At 47.1% G+C, this 17,102-nt stretch overlaps 2 protein-coding genes across 3 annotated transcripts; one reads left to right on the top strand and one right to left on the bottom strand.

Annotated features, from left to right (window-relative positions):
- The first annotated feature begins 6 nt into the window (after window positions 1–6).
- On the top strand, window positions 7–5,356 carry EEF2KMT (eukaryotic elongation factor 2 lysine methyltransferase). Of its 2 annotated transcripts, XM_039732120.1 has the most exons (9): window positions 19–94; window positions 182–244; window positions 363–586; window positions 866–946; window positions 1,131–1,235; window positions 1,417–1,550; window positions 2,722–3,029; window positions 3,912–4,061; window positions 4,780–5,356. In XM_039732120.1, exons 3-9 carry the CDS (start codon window positions 455–457, stop codon window positions 4,878–4,880), a joined length of 1,011 nt encoding a protein of 336 aa, XP_039588054.1. In that variant the 5' UTR covers window positions 19–94; window positions 182–244; window positions 363–454; the 3' UTR covers window positions 4,881–5,356. The 2 variants fall into 2 exon arrangements, with proteins under 2 accessions (XP_039588053.1, XP_039588054.1); XM_039732119.1 differs by lacking the exon at window positions 363–586 and having other exon boundaries at window positions 7–94.
- Window positions 5,357–7,701: 2,345 nt separating this feature from the next.
- Window positions 7,702–16,318, bottom strand: ALG1 (ALG1 chitobiosyldiphosphodolichol beta-mannosyltransferase). Its single transcript, XM_039732118.1, has 13 exons — window positions 16,057–16,318; window positions 15,908–15,985; window positions 14,614–14,717; window positions 14,027–14,175; window positions 13,456–13,545; window positions 12,725–12,835; window positions 11,777–11,889; window positions 10,847–10,885; window positions 10,214–10,273; window positions 9,424–9,534; window positions 9,023–9,137; window positions 8,241–8,316; window positions 7,702–7,914 (listed from the first exon to the last, which is right to left on the bottom strand). Exons 1-13 carry the CDS (start codon window positions 16,301–16,303, stop codon window positions 7,780–7,782), a joined length of 1,428 nt encoding a protein of 475 aa, XP_039588052.1. The 5' UTR covers window positions 16,304–16,318; the 3' UTR covers window positions 7,702–7,779.
- Window positions 16,319–17,102: the final 784 nt, after the last annotated feature.

The raw sequence follows: 17,102 nt of genomic DNA, 5'->3' as shown, positions 1-17,102 counted from the left end.
CTGCGGGGCCATGGCGGAGCCGCGGCCGGGGCTGGTGCTGCGCTTCCAGCGCCGCTTCCTGGCGGCGCGGCCGCTCAGCTCGCTGCCCTGGCCGGTGCGGAGGGGCCGGGCGGGCGGGCGGCGGTGTCTATTTATTTATTTATTTATTTACTTACTTACTTATTTATTTATCCTGTTCTAGGAACTGGAGCAAAGCCTGCGGACTGCGCCGGGCTCGGCGCTGCTGGCGGATATCCTGCACGAGGTGAGGGGCGGCCCGCGGTCCCCCCGTGCCGGCGGCGGGCGGTGCCGCGCGTGTTCCCGAGCCCCCGGAACGCTCAGAACCGCGCGGTTGGTGATCCGCTGTCGCCGTGTTTCCTTAGGCCCCGCAGAACTGCCGAGCTCCTTCTTTGCCCGGAATTTGGGTGTTCTTAGATCAGAACTGAACCCGCGTGCCAGAGCGCTGATGTGGTGAATGGCGCAGTCAGCGCAGCCGTTCCTGGGTGTTCGGGATACAGGGAATGCCTGGACTGTCCCTGTGGAGGGAGGTCACAAATCAGGCAGCAAACCAAAACGGAAAGAAGAGAAGGGCAAAAGAAGGAGGAGAGTAAATTGAATTCTTTTCACTCTATTTTCCTCTTTGCTCTATTGAAAAGTGATATTTTTGTTGCCACAGAAAGTAAGAAATCTGTGCCCACAGTTCTGTAAGCTCACAAAGCTGTCAGAAATCACCCCATTTCAATTTCTAGCTTAGCATCTCTTGTACTGACTAAATTCCAAAGCATTTCATGGCACCCAGACCCAATTAATGGTCCTCCTGTGGTCCTTAATGCCTTTCCTAACCCCTGCCCTGGGTAATTGCTTTCCATGGCTCTTCTCATTGTAGACAATTCTTCACCCTCTGTGTGTGAAATATCCCCCTTCAGCCAAGTACAGGAGGTGCTTCCTGACTGAGCTCATCAAAAAGGTACTTCTTGCTTTTCACCTTATTTTTCACTTGTTTTTCTCTTTTTTCCCCTTGAGGATACCTCATGTAATAACCAACCACAACCTTCAGTGTAAATACACTGTACTGAAATGGGGCTTAGAGTGCAGCTGTTTTCTCTTTCATGACAATGTGGTGCTCAGAGCTGCCCTGTTCTCCCCCACAGCATGAATCCACAGCAGCTGAACCCCTGGATGAACTCTATGAAGCACTGGCAGATGTTCTGAAAGAAGAAGAAGGGTCGACTCACTGTTACAAAAGCTACTTACTGGTAAAAACTGACACTGCACTGTTCTAAACCAAATTTACTCACCAAACTAAGCAATACTTGGCTTTAAAACACCCATCCTGAAGCCTGGAGTGCTTCCTGCCTTTTTGCAGGTGCTCCTGTTGATTGTAAACTCTAAGTGGTGGCCTGTGCTGATGCATCTTTGCCCTGCTGTGTCCTGCAGCCCTCGGGGGACAGCGTGAGCCTCTGCGAGAGCACGGCGCTGGTCTGCGGGGGCACCACGGGGCTGCTCACCTGGGAGGCTGCCCTGCTCCTGGCACAGTGGGCACTGCAGCACCCCGGCCTCTTCAGGGGCAGGTATGGCAGCAGCAGGGCTGCACAGAGTGGTCATTCCTGCAGGATCCACAGTGCTTTGGCTGGGAAGGGACATCATTCCATGGCAGGGACACCTCCCACTGTCCCAGGCTGCTCCAAGCCCTGCCCAGCCTGGCCTTGGGCACTGCCAGGGATCCAGGGGCAGCCACAGCTGCTCTGGGCACCCTGTGCCAGGGCCTGCCCACCCTCACAGGGAACAATTCCTGCCCAATATCCCATCCAGCCCTGCCCTCTGGCAGTGGGAGCCATTCCCTGTGTCCTGGCACTCCATGCCTTGTCCCCAGTCCCTCTGCAGCTCTCCTGGAGCCCCTTCAGGCCCTGGCAGGGGCTCTGAGGTGTCCCTGGAGCCTTCTCCTCTGCAGGTGAGCACCCCCAGCTCTGCCAGCCTGGCTCCAGCCCTGTGATACTGTGAGCTACACAACTGTAATTTAATAACAGATATTTAATACCCTATGCACCCTAAATAACTGAAATTACACCCTTTTGCTGCTGAGTAATTGCTGCTCTTGTCTGTTCTGCTAAACTTCAACCCAGGAGAGGACCTGGTTTAGGACATGGTTTGGGATCAAACCCTTGCACTGTGCTGTCTGACCTGCTCTGTGAGGTCAGCTGTTCAGTTTTCAGTAATTTAATTAATGACCTTCACTCCATGATGGGATTCACCAGGGATTATCTATGTTAGATGATTACTGTGCAGCTCTGATCACATCGTTTTTACTTCATGTATAAGCAGTCAAGATGAGCAAGGACTTTGGAAGAAAGATAATTAGTAATAGTTAAGCTCACAGGGGAAGGAGCTGTACTGCTCAGTGTCTGCTTCCCTCCACTGACTAAAAACTGGAGAGCCAGCTCAGGTGGAAACAACTGTGCTGCAGATGGCTAAAGCCAGGTGGGAATGTCTCTCCTCCCTGTGGTGGGAATGTTTGTGCCTTACAGAAATCAGCATTTCAGCTAATTAATTTTCTGCTGACACTTCCACCCTCAGTTATTCCCCACCCTCCAGTTGCTTGGAACAGAGGTTAGATTGTGGATGGTTCACTCAAAAATTATTGTAATTATCTGGAACTGATTTTACCTTTAATTATATTTATAATGTTTTGATTTCTAACTCATTGCAGGGTCCTGACAGTACTTTTTACTCCATTACCCTCAGGACAGTCCTGGAATTGGGGAGTGGGATTGGCTTCACTGGAATTGCCATCTGCAAGACCTGCCAGCCCAGGACATTCATATTCAGTGACTGCCACCCCCGTGTCCTCAGACAGCTGGGGGAAAACATCCAGCTGAATGGCTTCACCCCAGAGCCTGACGTGGCCTGGAGCACCCAAACAGAGCCCCAGGGACAGGAGGTGCCAGGACAGAACTGCCAAAACCCAAAAGTGATTGTTGCTGAGCTTGACTGGGGCTCAGTGACAGAAAAACAACTGCTGGCTCTCAGAGCTGATGTTGTCATTGCAGCAGGTAAGGCACCCACAGGGAGCAGGCTCAGCAACCCCAGCAGCCTCCTGGGGAGCAACAGAATAATAACAGCCAGCTACAGACTTCTTTTGTACTTGTCTGTGTGTAAATTCAGAGGGAGTTTTGTGAAAAAATTCAGCCATAGTGACAGTAGGACGATGGGGTGCTGCCTAGTGAGAGCAGAATGTGTCAGCTGTAGGTCTTACACCCTGATTTGGAGCTTTGCAAAGAAAAAACTGAGAATCCAGGTGCAAAAATGACTTGGGCATCCCAGGTATCACAGGATGCAGTGAATGGGCATTCTATAAAAGGAAGTCACTGCATGGTGACACTGCTCAGTGCCCAACCCAGCCCCAGCTGGACTCTGAAGGCAAGAACTGAGGGGCACTGACCTCTCCCTGCCATTTGCTGTTACTCACTGCAGCAGGATGTGCCCCTAGCACGAATACCTGCAGTGGACACACACTGCACACCTCTGGGTAGGAAACAGCCCCCCTGAGCATCTGCATTCTGCTCCCCTTGGTGTTCCCTGACCTCTCACCAGCATTTCTGCTCTCTGGGGAATGACTGCAGATGAAACCTTCTGCAAGTCCTTGGCCCCAGCCTCTCAACCACTCACTTCTAACGAGGCAGGTTTGTTTTGCCAAGGGCAAAACAGAGCACCAACACTTAGTGGTTCTGCTGCCTCCCTTAGGATGGGCTTAAATAAAATATCTGACAATCCATTTACTAAAAGGAGCACTGATTTTTAGTGATGAGGGCATAGTCCATAAAATGTCAATATTCTCTTGCACTGTGAAGATTTTATTTCTGCTTTGCGGTTTTTATTCTGGTTTTGCTCAATTCTCAATAAATATTGTATGTTTCTTTTTTTCTTTTTTATAGATGTGGTGTATGATCCTGAGATAATTTTAGCCCTTGTTGGGATGCTACAGAAACTCTCCACCTCCAGAGCAGGCAGGAAAGCTCCTGAGGTGTTCATTGCCTCCACAATCCGAAATCCAGACACGTATCAGCTCTTCCAGGCTGAGCTGGGTGGGTGCCTGCTCCATCCAGGGTTCAATAGTTTTGCCTTTTTGCCTCTTTCCCCACTGTTCTGTGGTAGAGAGGAGCAGGAGCATTTTCCAAGAGCAGGATCTTATCCTAGAGCTGGATTTAAGAGCAGCAGCTTTTGCACATGGATTTCATCAGGAGCTTGGAACTCACCTTTAGGTGCATCCTGGCTATCACAGCTCACATCTGTGAGGGATGATTTGTAAGTCTGGTGCCAATAGGAAAATAAAAAGAGGTTTAAGCTTACAGGAGGGAGCCATCAGTGATAACACCTGAGATGCTGCCTAAACCCTTTATCTTATCTTACCTGTTCTTTGACTTGACTATTTTCACCTTTTATCTTTTGACAAAAACCCCCAACTAGAGATTAAATAAAATAGAGATTTGGGGATTTTTCTTTATAGAAGCTTCTAAAGCTTATCTTTTGCAGTGTCTTTGCTGTTCAGCTGGTGTTCACCAACTGGACCTGATGATCCCTGTGGGTTCCTTCAGCTCAGAATATTCTGTGAAATTCTGCTTAATTCACAAAGTGACACTGAGTGTTCAGCAGAGGCATTAATGGGATTTTTAAATAAACACTCATAAGCATTTTCCTGACAATCACAGCATGCTAAAGATCTCTTTTTACAGAACTTGTCTTGCAACTTCTGCTCTTCCTTTTCTTAGACATAAATATGATTCCCAGTGTTTCTCTTCACAGATAAAGCTGGGATCAGGTGGCAGGTGATTCCAGCCCACAGCAGCTGTAATTTCCTCTATGATGTGCAGCCAGATGTGACTATTCTACAGCTATTTATATAGGCTTGGCAAACAGAACTGGAATTTTGAGACCAACAGGAGCTGCCTCAGCCTTGTAACAAGATTATCCTGAATTCTGGAAATGAGGTTCTGAGGATGCAGCTGGACAGACACATGGAGTCCTTCCTTCCTTCCTCTAATTCCCAGCATGGATCCAAGCCTGCAGCTGCCCCTGGGAAGTGACTGAACCTCAAGCAACAGAAACCAAAAACCCCAATCACACTTCAGTTGGATTCTGTAGAAGACAGCAGAGTTCAAACAGGTTTTTTTCCCGTGTTGTGATTTGTGATTGGGGGCAACCTGCAGATCACAGGATGAGGATCTCCCACAGACAAGGGAGCAAAGCAATCTTTCAGAGTAATCTATGGGTTTTGGTTTTAAAACCTGCTGTAATTGTCTACTCTGGTGGTTTATGTCTGTGTGTACTTGCAGTTGGGGTTAGCTTAAAAGCCCCCAATAAACAGTGACCAGTTCCTGTAGTTGTGCCCAGGATGACTCTGCTGTAAATCAGGTGCATCTTTACTCTGCAGTGATGACAAGTCAGAATTGATGTCCCTTTGTCTCACAGCCACTTCCACAGTGGCTGCTGGGAATGAAAAAGGAATCACTCTCCATAGCAGAGTTCCAGGTATCCTGCAAAGGGGAAGGACTGAGCTCCCCTGCTCTGAAACTTCTCATCATCCATTAATCACTCTCCTGTCGGGCAGAACTGGTCCTGAAGCATAGAAATCAAAGTGATGCTCATTCTTCTTTTAGCTTCCTTTTCTCTGTTAAACACTACTTAAATTTAAAAACTTCAACCTCCTCCTTCTGTAGCAAGGGAGAGAAAACTGATGATACCTAACTTGGAACCTGAAGAATCTTCTTATTCTTCAAGCTAAAGGAGACCATGACTGCTGGGATCAAGCAGAAATAACCCAGCCCAGGTTTTGGCTCCCTGTCCCCAAAGAGAAAGACCTCAAAGATGTTATTTCCAGAGTAAGCACAAACTGGCAGCTTACACAGGAGTTCCTTTATCTCCCCTTACGCAAAATTCAAGACAAAGGTTCTGTTCAAAGCTCATTTTGGATTTAAAAAGTTGTTATATGAAGAGGAAAGCTTTTGGCATTACTGCTTAATTAGAGAAGTGCCTAATTTACCTCCATGTGCACAGGCTGAAACTTCTCATCATCCATTAATCACTCTCCTGTCGGGCAGAACTGGTCCTGAAGCATAGAAATCAAAGTGATGCTCATTCTTCTTTTAGCTTCCTTTTCTCTGTTAAACACTACTTAAATTTAAAAACTTCAACCTCCTCCTTCTGTAGCAAGGGAGAGAAAACTGATGATACCTAACTTGGAACCTGAAGAATCTTCTTATTCTTCAAGCTAAAGGAGACCATGACTGCTGGATCAAGCAGAAATAACCCAGCCCAGGTTTTGGCTCCCTGTCCCCAAAAACAAAGACCTCAAAGGTTTATTTCCAGAGTAAGCACAAACTGGCAGCCTACACAGGAGCTCCTTTATATTCCCTTAAACAAAATTCAAGACAAAGGTTCTGTACAGAGCTCATTTTGGATTTAAAAAGTTCTGTTATGTGAAGAGGAAACCTCTCTAAAGCTTTTGGCATTACTGTTTAACTAGAGAAGTGCCTAATTTACCTCCATGTGCACAGGAATGGCCAAACCTCTAGACAGGATTTTGACTAAAAACAGGAAAAAAACACTAAAAATTGGCAAATCAATGTTCATGGATTATTCTTCAATCAATAAGCTGGAGGTTTTGCCAAATTCCTGCAGTAAAGCAACTTGACCCTATTTTCACCTTTTCTCTTTTGACAAAAGCAGATATTCAATAGTTGCTCAGAGTTTAAAACTGCTGGTGCAGCAATGTTCATGGATTATTCTTCAATCAATAAGCTGGAGGTTTTGTCAAATTCCTGCAATAAAGCAACCTGACCCTATTTTCACCTTTTCTCTTTTGCCAAAAGCAGATACTCAATATTTGCTCAGTCAGAGTTTAAAACTGCTGGTGCAAAACCCACTGTCCTCACCTCCCACCCTGAAGCAGCAGCTCTGAGGAGCAGTAAACACAGTCTAAGCCAAGCACATTTACCAATGACTGACATGTGATGATGACATTTTATCATCAAAAAGGTGATGAAAAAAAACCCTGTAAGCTTTAGGCTTGCATGTGAATACTGAGCTTAATAAAAAGCTGAAGGTTGTACCTGAGTAAGCACTCACAAAGCAAAGTGCCTTTTGGCTAAGTTATACATACTTTGTTCTTGTGTTTTGGGTTTATTTTTCCCTTTTCTGTTCATCTGTTCAAGAAGAGATTAATTTTATGTTCTTTCCCAAGATAGATGGGCACATTCATTTCAGAGTACAGGGAGGACAACTCACTGCAAGCTCTGCTTTGCTCTAAGTGCCCAGTAAAGCTGTCACACACCAGTGCTGTGCTTCCACACTCTTGCACACACTGTCAAAAGGAAAAACAACTCTGAAACAAAATGCTTCTATCCCAATAAAACTATGCAGGAGGATATTCAGTGCTTGGGAAATTACTGGCCATCAAACTGACCAGCTGAAATGAAACAACTCAAATGACAAACATCTGCCATGTGCCAAATAAACCATACCCAAATCACCTGCTAAAGTGCTGACTGTACAGAAGGTGAAGCTGGTAATAGTTTCTATCTCTATTCAAGGATCTTCACCAAAAAGGGCCCTTCAAGCAGCACAGGCTCTCACACAACAAACAGCCTCAGCACCCCCTACTCACCCAGGCAGCTGAAACTGTAAAGGAAGAGTGTGAGAGCCAAAACAAAGGAGTTAGAAACTAAGTACAGACAATACAAAGTTTATTCACGGTTTCCCAGATCCCTGCAGCTGCAGGGATGTTTGACCCCCTCCTTCCCCCAGTCACTCCTTGCTGCCCAGCAAGGGCAGGACAGTGTGGTCCCAGCTCTGGTCCCAGCGCAGCTGCTGGGACACTCGCAGCTTCTCTCGGAAGCTGGGAAGTTTCCCTTCCAGGCTAGGGAAATCCAAGAAAAGCATCTGTAATTTAAAAAGCAAAACCACAGAAAAATAACTATCATGTTCCATTCCAGGCTCATTCCAGCCTCCCCACTGTTAACCCTCAACTACAGCTGCAGTTCTGGGGTCTGGGCCCATGAAGAGAGAACAAGGACAGGATTTGAACTGCTTCTGCCAGCTTTGGGTTCTCATTTAAACAGAAGTGAGGCCAACAGTGCTCACCAGGCCAGGCAGTGCCTTGTGAGAATGCAAAACACACAGGTGATGTTCAGACCTGAAAAGGCTGCTCACACAGTGGCACCTCTGGGGTTATTTCTGGGGGGAAAGAAATCAGTCAGAGCCTTTACCTTCAGCTGCTTTGCCAGTTCCTGAGAGTCCCTGAATATCAGACCATTCTCATTGTGCTTCACCAGTTCATGTAAACTGAAAAAAAGCCACAAAAGGAGAACTGAGCAGAAAGCAGTGAGTGGGACATTTACAGTGTTGCACAGAGACATCCAAAGGGACCAAACCAAGGTATCTGTATCACTGTGGCCCCACAGCTGACATAATGGAGTTAAACAGGCAGTTTTAAACAGTTAAAGACTTCTTTCTATGTCAGACTAAATCTACCACAACTGTACCAAAGGGCCCTCATTCTGTCTTTGTCCCACTCATCTGGGCATCCATTAAAAACCAGAGCAATGATCTACTTTAAAACTAGATTTTTTTTCCACAAGGATAATCTGTACATGGTCCATCATGAAATCTTCACAGGAGTTTTATCTTCTTTTATAAAGCTACTGTTTTCCCAAAGGATCATAAATTCCAATAATGCCCATGCATACACTCAGCCTTGCACAGAACAGATATATCTATGCAGAAGAAAGATTTTTTAAAATTAAATATATGGAAACAATGGAATACAGGGATTTTTTAAAGGAAGTGCTTGCATTAAATTCTCCCAATTTTGTAGAAACTAGTATTAACTTTTAAACTTAAACCAACCTTGATTTCTATCTTATTTAATTTTAAAAAAATGGCAAAATGCAGGGATCTCATTGAATTCCTGCAGTAGCTGCTGAACTCTGGCTTTGTAAGAATATTGTTTTAAGTGATTGCCTTGAGCTGTAACAGAAGAAGCTCTTACCATTCAAAATGTATTGCACACACAGGTAAACAGCAGCCAAACATATCGACCACCTTCATGGGCAAATCCAAGCCACTGGAGGATTTATGGAGACACACCCCCAGGTCTGCTGAGCCTGAAATCAACACAACACAGTCTGAACTCTCTGAAAGCAGCTCCTCTGTCCTCCTGCAAACCTTCCTTTTTGTGCTGCTTTGGATGGAGCAAGTGAAACTTTCAACTACCCAGACGCAATTTCAAGCCACAGGAATTCAGCAGCTTTGCTGGAGTGAGTCAAATCCATGAATATCCTGTCACTAACCAGCAACATTCCTGACTATTTTCTCCCAGCCTGCATCAGCTCCCTGCAACTGTGCTGTTTCCCACACATCCCCCAGCCTTTTCCATCACCCACTATTTACCAAGCAGAAGAGGGTAATCCTCAGCCTCCAGCCATGGTGTACAGATCTGGATATGCCTAAAGTGCAGCTTTTGGATCAGTCCATTGTAATAATCTTTTAGAGGTCCTTTGCCTGTGTAAAACAGGAAAAAATGTTTTATCAAGATGACTGAAAACAGTGTGGCCTGTGAAATGCAAGCTTCTGTTGGATCAGGTGCACAAACAGGATACAACACTTGTGGTACCCTAAAAAGATGTGAAAAATCTGAAGTTCCCTTGAAAGCAATGTGCACATGGACTTCTCTTACTCACTATTTCAATTAGTTTCCCATCAATGTAGAGTCATGGAGTTTTTAAGGTTGGAAAAGCCCTCTCCCATAAAATCCAACTGTTCCCCAGCACTGCCAGGGCCGACACTGACCCACACCCTGAATGCCACATCCACAGGGCTTTCAATTCCCCAGGGATGGGGACTCCACCACTGGCCTGGGCAGCTGGGCCAGTGCCTGACCACCCTTCCCAGGAAGGAATTCTCCCAATATCCACTCTAAACCTCTCCTAGCACAGCTTGAGGCTGCTTCCCCTGACATTGTTTTTGCAGCATCATCTCAACATTGACCTTAAACTGTTTTTCATGCAGAGCTGGATCAGACAGGGAGGTTCTTTAAGGGTGGATGGTGCAATAACTCAGCTATAAATCACTGTCCTGATAACCAGACACAAAGGCAACAGTCCCTCCAGCAACAGAAGAGTCAGCACAGAATAAAGTGACAACTAAACCTTCTGAAGAATTGTAACACAAACATTCTCACCTGTTATCACACACACTAAAGCTGGAAGCTTGGCTCCCTCCTCAATAAACCTCTCGTAATCTGGAGAAGATAAAACATTGGTCAGAGCTGACAAAGCTCAGGGTGCTTGGCTGAAGAGTGGTGACAATGCATTAATTATTGAGCTTCCCACTACAAGCAATTTTCTTACAAGCATGCATGAGTAACACAGCAGTAACTCCAGCAATGTTAACATTTACAGACTTCTCCAGAAATAAATCAGGCTGTTTATGCAGGAAGCATTTCTTCAACTGCTCCCCAATCAGCTGCTTCAATAGATCAATTTAGAATTGCAGCTGCAAAGTCTACAAGATAAGACAAAGCATTCCCTCCCCTCCCATTAGCAGATACCTGTGGAGAGTAGATGTAATAACTCAGAAAATAAAACTGCAGTTTAGGGGCCAGTGAGAGATTTAACTCTCCCTGACAACTCCTCTAATTGAATTCAGATGTTGCACTGCTGTATTGCAATTACTAATCTGAAGTTAGTGCTAATTAATCAAATACAACTGCATTTTCACCTGAATATAGAAGCATTGCTCTTTAGCAAAACCCTTCTTAAGTGTCCACACCAAGACCTCTTTGAAAGAGCGAGATCAATTCCTTCATACCAACCTTCTAAAGCTCTTAAAAGAACTGAGAAGTCTTCATCCTCTGAAAGAGAAGGCTTTATCAGTAACATTCATATTTCTACCACTTTTAATTTTTGACTTTAAATAACAATTGAGATTTTCCTCACTTTCACCTACACAGTTTAAACACATACCATGTACTCCAAGGTCAGGTACATAGTCTGTACTTAAAGGTTACTATTTACTAAAATGTGCCATTAAAAATCCTCTACTTTATTTTCAGAAATAAAAGTCCATAAACATACACAGTGTTTCTTTATTTCCCTTGTTGGCAACATGACAGACAAACCAGCTACAAATATTGTACATCTTTGAAGCTATCAAGTTAAAATTTTCTAGTTTCTGAAACTGAGAATTAAGTGTAAAAACTGCCCTGATTATTCAAAGATAAAGACAATCCTGCCCATGGTCATTGGCAATGGATTTGTTTCCAGTCTCTGTTCCCTTCCTCATACAGAGGGAAAATATGTACATAAATATGTAATAAACATCATCAGAAATCATGGAATCACAAATTGGTTTGGGTTGGATGGGCCCTTAAAGCTCAGCTCATCCCAACCCCCTGCCATGTGCAGAGACACCTTCAGAGTGCAGGGTGCTCAGTAAGGAGTAAATATTTGAGTTTCTTCATCTGTTTTACACCACCATGCAAGACTGTATGTCTAGAATGAAAGCTAAAAAAAAAACCAAATAGGAAACCTCTTTTAATCATTCTTAAAGCTGAGCTCTATAATTAAACTACAACTTCAAAAAATCATTCCTTTGTAGTATTATTTAAGTCACACAACATTTAGTTGCATCATACACACCTTGTGTTCAAATTCTCCCAGGAAAACAAAGGACAAACATAACTTCAAGTGTGAGAAAGTACAAACAGCCCTATTTGACACGGAAAATACAAGTGATTCCCAACCTGTCCAGCTGGTGCTGCTGATGAGGAGGGCTGGCCGGCCCCGGGGCTTCCTCACGGTGCTGCTGCCATCCCTCTCGGTGAAGGCCGATCTGTCGGCGCTGGGACTGACAGCTCTGCACTACGGAAAAACTTCCTGAGCACCAGCTGCACACACAGCCAGCAGCAGCACGAGCACTCTGCTTAACTGGCAACAATTTCCACACGTTTGCCTTCAGATTTGCTGCTCAACTTGTCTAGAAACAGAATCACTACATGACAGAAATGCCAGGACAGGGCAGACAATTTTCCCCTCTTCCCTGCTGCTACAGGCACAATTCCACTTTCCAACCAAATGTTTTCCTTCACAAGCTGAGCAGAGCCAGCCTCCCTTTCCACACTCTGTCTCACACTTACCACAGCATGGAGGCCAACAGCACATTTATTCAACTAAACCCAGAACGTACACATTCTGAGCTGGGCATTTCAAAAAAAACCCCACCATGGACATGAAATCATGTGGATTTCACTTCTTCTGCAAGCCTTAGTTTGGTGAAGTCAGCTCCCTGGTACATCTGCTGCAGGTGACATCCTGCACTGCCAGAGGGAAGTGTTTAACCCTTGGATCAGATCCTGAAGGCTCTTTACAGTAATTAAGGAAGGGATGCTATGAAGGAAGCACCCAAGCACTGCAGTGTGGGTCAGTGGGAAGCAGACCTGCACAGCTCCACCCATGACAGATTGCCTCAGTGTTTATGCCAACTTCTTTAGAAACAAAACACTTCTACTGCTTGTGTTACCACAGCTCAGTCATCTCACTTCTTCTGGCCTCTCCTAGTGACAACTAAGGCACCTCAGTGCCTCCTGTGCCTGCTGGGGCTCAGAACACCCCACACAGGTATTTTGGTAACTTAAGTGCCACAACTGCATGTGCCCTGGTCAAGGACTGCAGGGCACTGCACTTGCACATACCGTGGTTTGAAGGGCTCGTAGTCCTTGGCAAGTTTCATGAACAAGCTGTGTTGGAGGTCTAAAGGTGTTTCCTTAAAATGAGATGCTGGTTTGTCATACAACGTTACAGCCCTGGCAGGAAAGAAATGTGCAGCTTAAATAAGATACAGAGGTAACAACATACACGTGGTACAGTGGCAGGCTGAAACAATGTAATCAGAGAAAAATTAACTAAATCAATACAGCAAAGTAATTCATTTTTTGACTCTTCCTGTATTCCGGAAGTTTGCTGGAACACACCAAGGTGGGCACAAGTCACAAAGAACCCCTTTCCTGTGTGCTTTATTCCAGGGGTGAAATGCATCTGTAAAAACTGCAGACATCACTGTCCTGATTTTCAAACTTACTCCATTACTGCCCCTGAGCAACTCTGATCTTGAAGCCCTCAAGATAAGCTGGCAGGCCAGAGTAATTGTTCAAATCCCAGTGATACCTGTCCCTCTCTGGCTCCACAGGCAACCTGCAGCAAACTTCCATGGCTGCCACCTCAGTCAGTGGGGTGTTAGTTTGGAAGGATGATGAAGGTGCCTCAATGCCCACACTACACTGGCCCAGCACAAAACTGAGCTGATGTGTTTCAGTGGTGATGGATGAGTCAGGAGAGCTGCTTTTGTGAGATCCCTCTGAATCCTCAGGGATCTGTTCTTTCATTTACTTAGCACACACACACTAAATGGAGGCACGTGACTTACTTTATCTTGAAATTCACCCAGAGATCTTTCTTCATGGCATCAGTGACACACAGGTTATAGTCAGACAAGCGCCCAAAAAGCTTTTCATACCTGACAAAAATGGATTATCAGTCAGAAACCACAGGCAGGCAACTGCAGCAACTGTTCCCAGTGCCCATGCTTGATGAAAGCCAAACAAAACCCAAAGAAATCCAACTACCCTCAGAACTGATATCTGATTGGCAATTTTTGATGGACTCCTACTCTCCAAAGCCTTTAAAGCCTTTAATTACACATAAACCAATTATATTCAGCAAGGAGCTGTTCAAAGAGCTGGAGTAAAGCAGCATTAGAGAACAAAAACCCAGGACATATAAAGAAATTCCAACAACAAGATCAACATTTGCATAGGTAGGTAAAAACAACCTGCCTAATTCCTGCAACCCCCTCCCACGTGTTCAACAAAGCAAACAGAAACCAGTTTCACACAGCAAAGCCCAAAACCCCTCCCTGTGCCAATTACATCCTCCCCACTGGCCTCCATTCTGAATTCACCACACCATTTATAAAGAGCAGGAAGGACTGCACAAACCATTTTGCAGTCAGGACCAGTGGGTGGCTCCTCCCGTGACTCAGGCTCATGATGGTGTAGCCATAGTTGTGCCAATCAATGATGAGTTTGCTCCCCCACCACAGCCCTGCCACCCAGGCAACAGCTATACTGGGTAAGCCTGGGGGGTTCTGCTCAAAAACAAAACCAAAATAGCATCAGCCTGTGACCAAGTGACAAACACAAAGCCAGAAACAAAAAATCAAATGGAAGCTGCACCTTAAAGGAGCTCCATGAACAGAGACAGTTTGTATTCACTTATGAGCACTGGCAGGTACTTCAAATTTAACCCTGGATCAAGGTCAAAATTCCCCTCCATTAAACACACCAACATTTCCAGTAAGATTTATTCTTTACTGCTACCCATGGCAATGAAGTTTGAAAGCACAACAACTAATGGGAAGAGAAAACTTGTTAACAGACTAGAGTTTAGAGCCAAAAAATACCTGGACACAGGTTTACACCACTGATGAGGCCAGCTCAGCTCTGAAATAATTAGAACAATGTCTGAGATGGCTAAAACCACCCTGTATTGTAGCACCATTTATTTGTCCCAGCACAAAACATACCTGAAGGAGAATATAGGATGGCTGATCTATCCTCAGCAAGGTGTACAGTAACTGCACTGACTGCACAAGCACCTTCAGGACATACTGCAAAAGCTTTGGCCCCACTGCAAAGTGACAGAAAAACAGGTAAGAGTATTACAGCTCTGCCCACAGAAATGTGAACATCAGAACCAGCCAGCTCTGCAGAGACAGGGTCAGAACAGCATGAAAATAAACACACTTTACCAATGACCTGGGTAAGGGATTGAGTGCACCCGCAGCAAGTTTGGAGATGGCACCAAGCTGGGTGAGTGTCAATGAGCTTGAGGGTAGGAGAGGTCTGCAGAGGGATCTGGACAGGCTGGATCACTCCAAGGCAGACACTGAGGGGCTGGAGGGTGTCCAGGGAAGGGAACAGAGCTGGGAAGGGGCTGGAGCACCAGGAGGAGCTGAGGGAGCTGGGAAAGGGGCTCAGCCTGGAGAAAAGGAGGCTCAGGGGGGACCTTGTGGCTCTGCACAGCTCCTGACAGGAGGGGACAGCCGGGGGGGTCGGGCTGTGCTCCAGGGAACAGGGACAGGAGGAGAGGGAACAGCTCCAAGCTGTGCCAGGGAAGGTTAGGTTGGATATTGGGGAAATTCCTTCTTGGGAAGGGGGGTCAGGCAGTGGCACAGCTGCCCGGGGCAGTGGTGGGGTCCCCATCCCTGCAGGGATTTAAAAGTGGATATGGCACTTGGGGGCATGGGTCAGAGGTGGCCTTGCCAGTGCTGGGGGAATGGCTGAACTTAGAGGGCTTTTCCAACCTTTGTGGTTTTATGACCACTATAAAGCTTTGTAAACACCTCCTCATCCCCACAAGTTCTCACTCCGTATTTTGTATGGAAAGAAATCCTACACTCATGGAATGGGTTTGGCTGGAAGGGACCTTAAGGCTCATCCCATTCCACCTCCTGCCAGGGGCAGGGACACATTCCCCTGTCCCAGGCTGCCCCACCCAGCCTGGCCTTGGGCACTGCCAGGGACCCAGGGGCAGCCACAGCTGCTCTGGGCACAGGGCTAAACACAAGGTGGGGGAGAAAGAGGTAGAATGAACATCATTTCACTGTGCATGTGAGCAGCACCAGGGTACCGGCAGGTGTTTCACTCCAGCGGCTCCTGATTAAAGAGAAAGGCAGACAGGGCGCGGGGCTGTGCGTGCGGCGGGGCTGCACCCGCACACGCTGCGGGCTCTTTGTGGTCCCGTTCCCCCGTTCCGCGGCTCCCCGGCCTGGCCCGGCCCGGCCCGGCCCGGCTCGGCCCGGCCCGGCCCGCACGCACCTCGCAGCCCGCTCAGCTCCGCCACGGGCACCAGCCGGATGTTCTGGCAGCGCAGCACGTCCCGGTGCGGCCGGGTCTCTGCGGGGGAGAGCGCGGTCAGCGGCGCGGCCGCCCCGCCCGGCCCCGCGCCCCGGCCGCCCCTCACTCACGGAGGTAGCCCAGCAGAGCGACCTGGCGCCCGTGCCGGGCCAGCGACAACGCGTGGTACTGCATCCGCGGGCTGCGGCCCAGGTCCCCCAGCACGGCCACGCACACGCGGCCCGCGCCGCCCGCCCGCCGCCGCCGCCACCGGCTCAGGAGCAGCAGGAGCAGCAGGAGCAGCAGGAACAGCAGAGCCGCCGCCGCCGCGCCCGTGCCCGCCGCCCACAGCCCCGGCCACGGCGCCGCCGCCGCCATCTTGGAGCGCCGCAAGGCGGGAAAGGCGCGCCCCGCGCGCCCCCTGGCGGCGCGGAGGTGCCGCGCTCTGAGGGGACGCCGGACAGGCCGCGGGAGCGGCGATTACCGAGAGAATTAATTAATTAGTTACACCATAGAGGGGGCTTAATTAACTACAGCGGCCTGGACACTCGTCCGCACTGTGGGGTTTCCTGGGAAATTTTAGAGCATCTCGAAGTCAGGGGTGATTTCAGTGCAGCCTCATTACTATCCAATGTGTGTGCTTTTCCTTAGTTTGAATTCAGCTAAATTCTAGCTAGATCTTCTCTGGATCCGAGTTAATACTCACATATTTCTCTGCTATCCCTCATTTTTTTGTCTCAATCCCTGATCCTACTGGGTACTAAAGCCTTTCAACATCTGCATCCCTCTGGTTTCTCATGTGTACCTAATAAACAATTTCCATCTATTTTCAGCTTGCTGATCTCTGTTTTCTGGTGGAAACACAGAACAAACAGAAGCTTGCTGACAGAAACATTTGCCACGTTACCTTGGCACCATGGAAGTGACTGAAGACCACATTGAAAAATCATTAAGTTGTACAAAAATGTATAACTTAGTCAGTTGTACTGGTCAGGAATCCAATAGGATTGTCACACAATGCAGAGAACAAATGGTATTTCTTCACTACAAGCAGGGATAAAGACACAAATGAAAGATGTTGGTGAGCAGGGACAGGACCCAAAGGAACAGCTGGAGCTGTGCCAGGGAGGGTCAGGTTGGATATCAGGAAAGGTTCTTCCCCAGAGGGTGCTGGCAC

The sequence above is a fragment of the Passer montanus genome, unplaced genomic scaffold (assembly GCF_014805655.1).
Source record: "Passer montanus isolate IOZ18808 unplaced genomic scaffold, ASM1480565v1 scaffold8, whole genome shotgun sequence".
Taxonomy (NCBI): domain Eukaryota; kingdom Metazoa; phylum Chordata; class Aves; order Passeriformes; family Passeridae; genus Passer; species Passer montanus.
Note: the sequence above shows the minus strand (reverse complement) of the source record. Positions and strands in the feature narration are given on the sequence as shown.